Source organism: Fukomys damarensis, unplaced genomic scaffold (assembly GCF_012274545.1).
Source record: "Fukomys damarensis isolate Sample0158 unplaced genomic scaffold, DMR_v1.0_HiC HiC_scaffold_4, whole genome shotgun sequence".
In the NCBI taxonomy this organism is placed as follows: domain Eukaryota; kingdom Metazoa; phylum Chordata; class Mammalia; order Rodentia; family Bathyergidae; genus Fukomys; species Fukomys damarensis.
This window is the reverse complement of record NW_022900916.1, coordinates 62,062,851-62,063,284: the sequence shown is the minus strand read 5'-3', so window position 1 is coordinate 62,063,284 and position 434 is coordinate 62,062,851. Positions and strand designations below refer to the sequence as shown.

Here is a 434-nt window from a genome sequence, read left to right as displayed (position 1 = left end):
GCCTCCGCCGCCTCCGCCGCTGCGAAACTCCGCCTGCCGAGTCGCCGCCGCGGAGGAGCGCGCCGATCCCTCCTCTTCCCTCCCCGAAGCGAAGTCCTCTACCCAGACACCGACGCGCTCACATAGTCTCTGCCCCAGCGCGTCACAGCGCACAATCCCGGCACCTAAAAGAGGGGGCGAGAGGACGAGAAGAAAGCGCAATCAGACATCCCCGGCGCCCCACGCACGGTTCCTCCACGCTCTCCTCCTCCTCCTCCTGCACGCAGCTCCCCACGCTACCCTCCGCGCGCTCCGGCCCTCTCGCGAGCCGCCGAAGCCTTCCTGGTTTCTCGTTACTTTTCTTTCCCTGCAAGGCTAGAGCCGGCTCCGCGCGGAGAGGTTGCAGGGGCCCCTCGGGGATGAGCGCGCCGCGCGGGACGCAGTGGAACGGGAGG

At 68.9% G+C, this 434-nt stretch overlaps 1 protein-coding gene across 1 annotated transcript in view; it reads right to left on the bottom strand.

Annotated features, from left to right (window-relative positions):
• Positions 1-434, bottom strand: part of Cdk6 (cyclin dependent kinase 6) — a 224,013-nt gene that overhangs the window by 213,168 nt on the left and 10,411 nt on the right. The window contains exon 4 of the mRNA XM_010603498.3: positions 3-164. Within this exon, the coding sequence (XP_010601800.1) occupies positions 3-164 (162 nt within the window). The remainder of the gene's footprint in view (positions 1-2; positions 165-434) is intronic.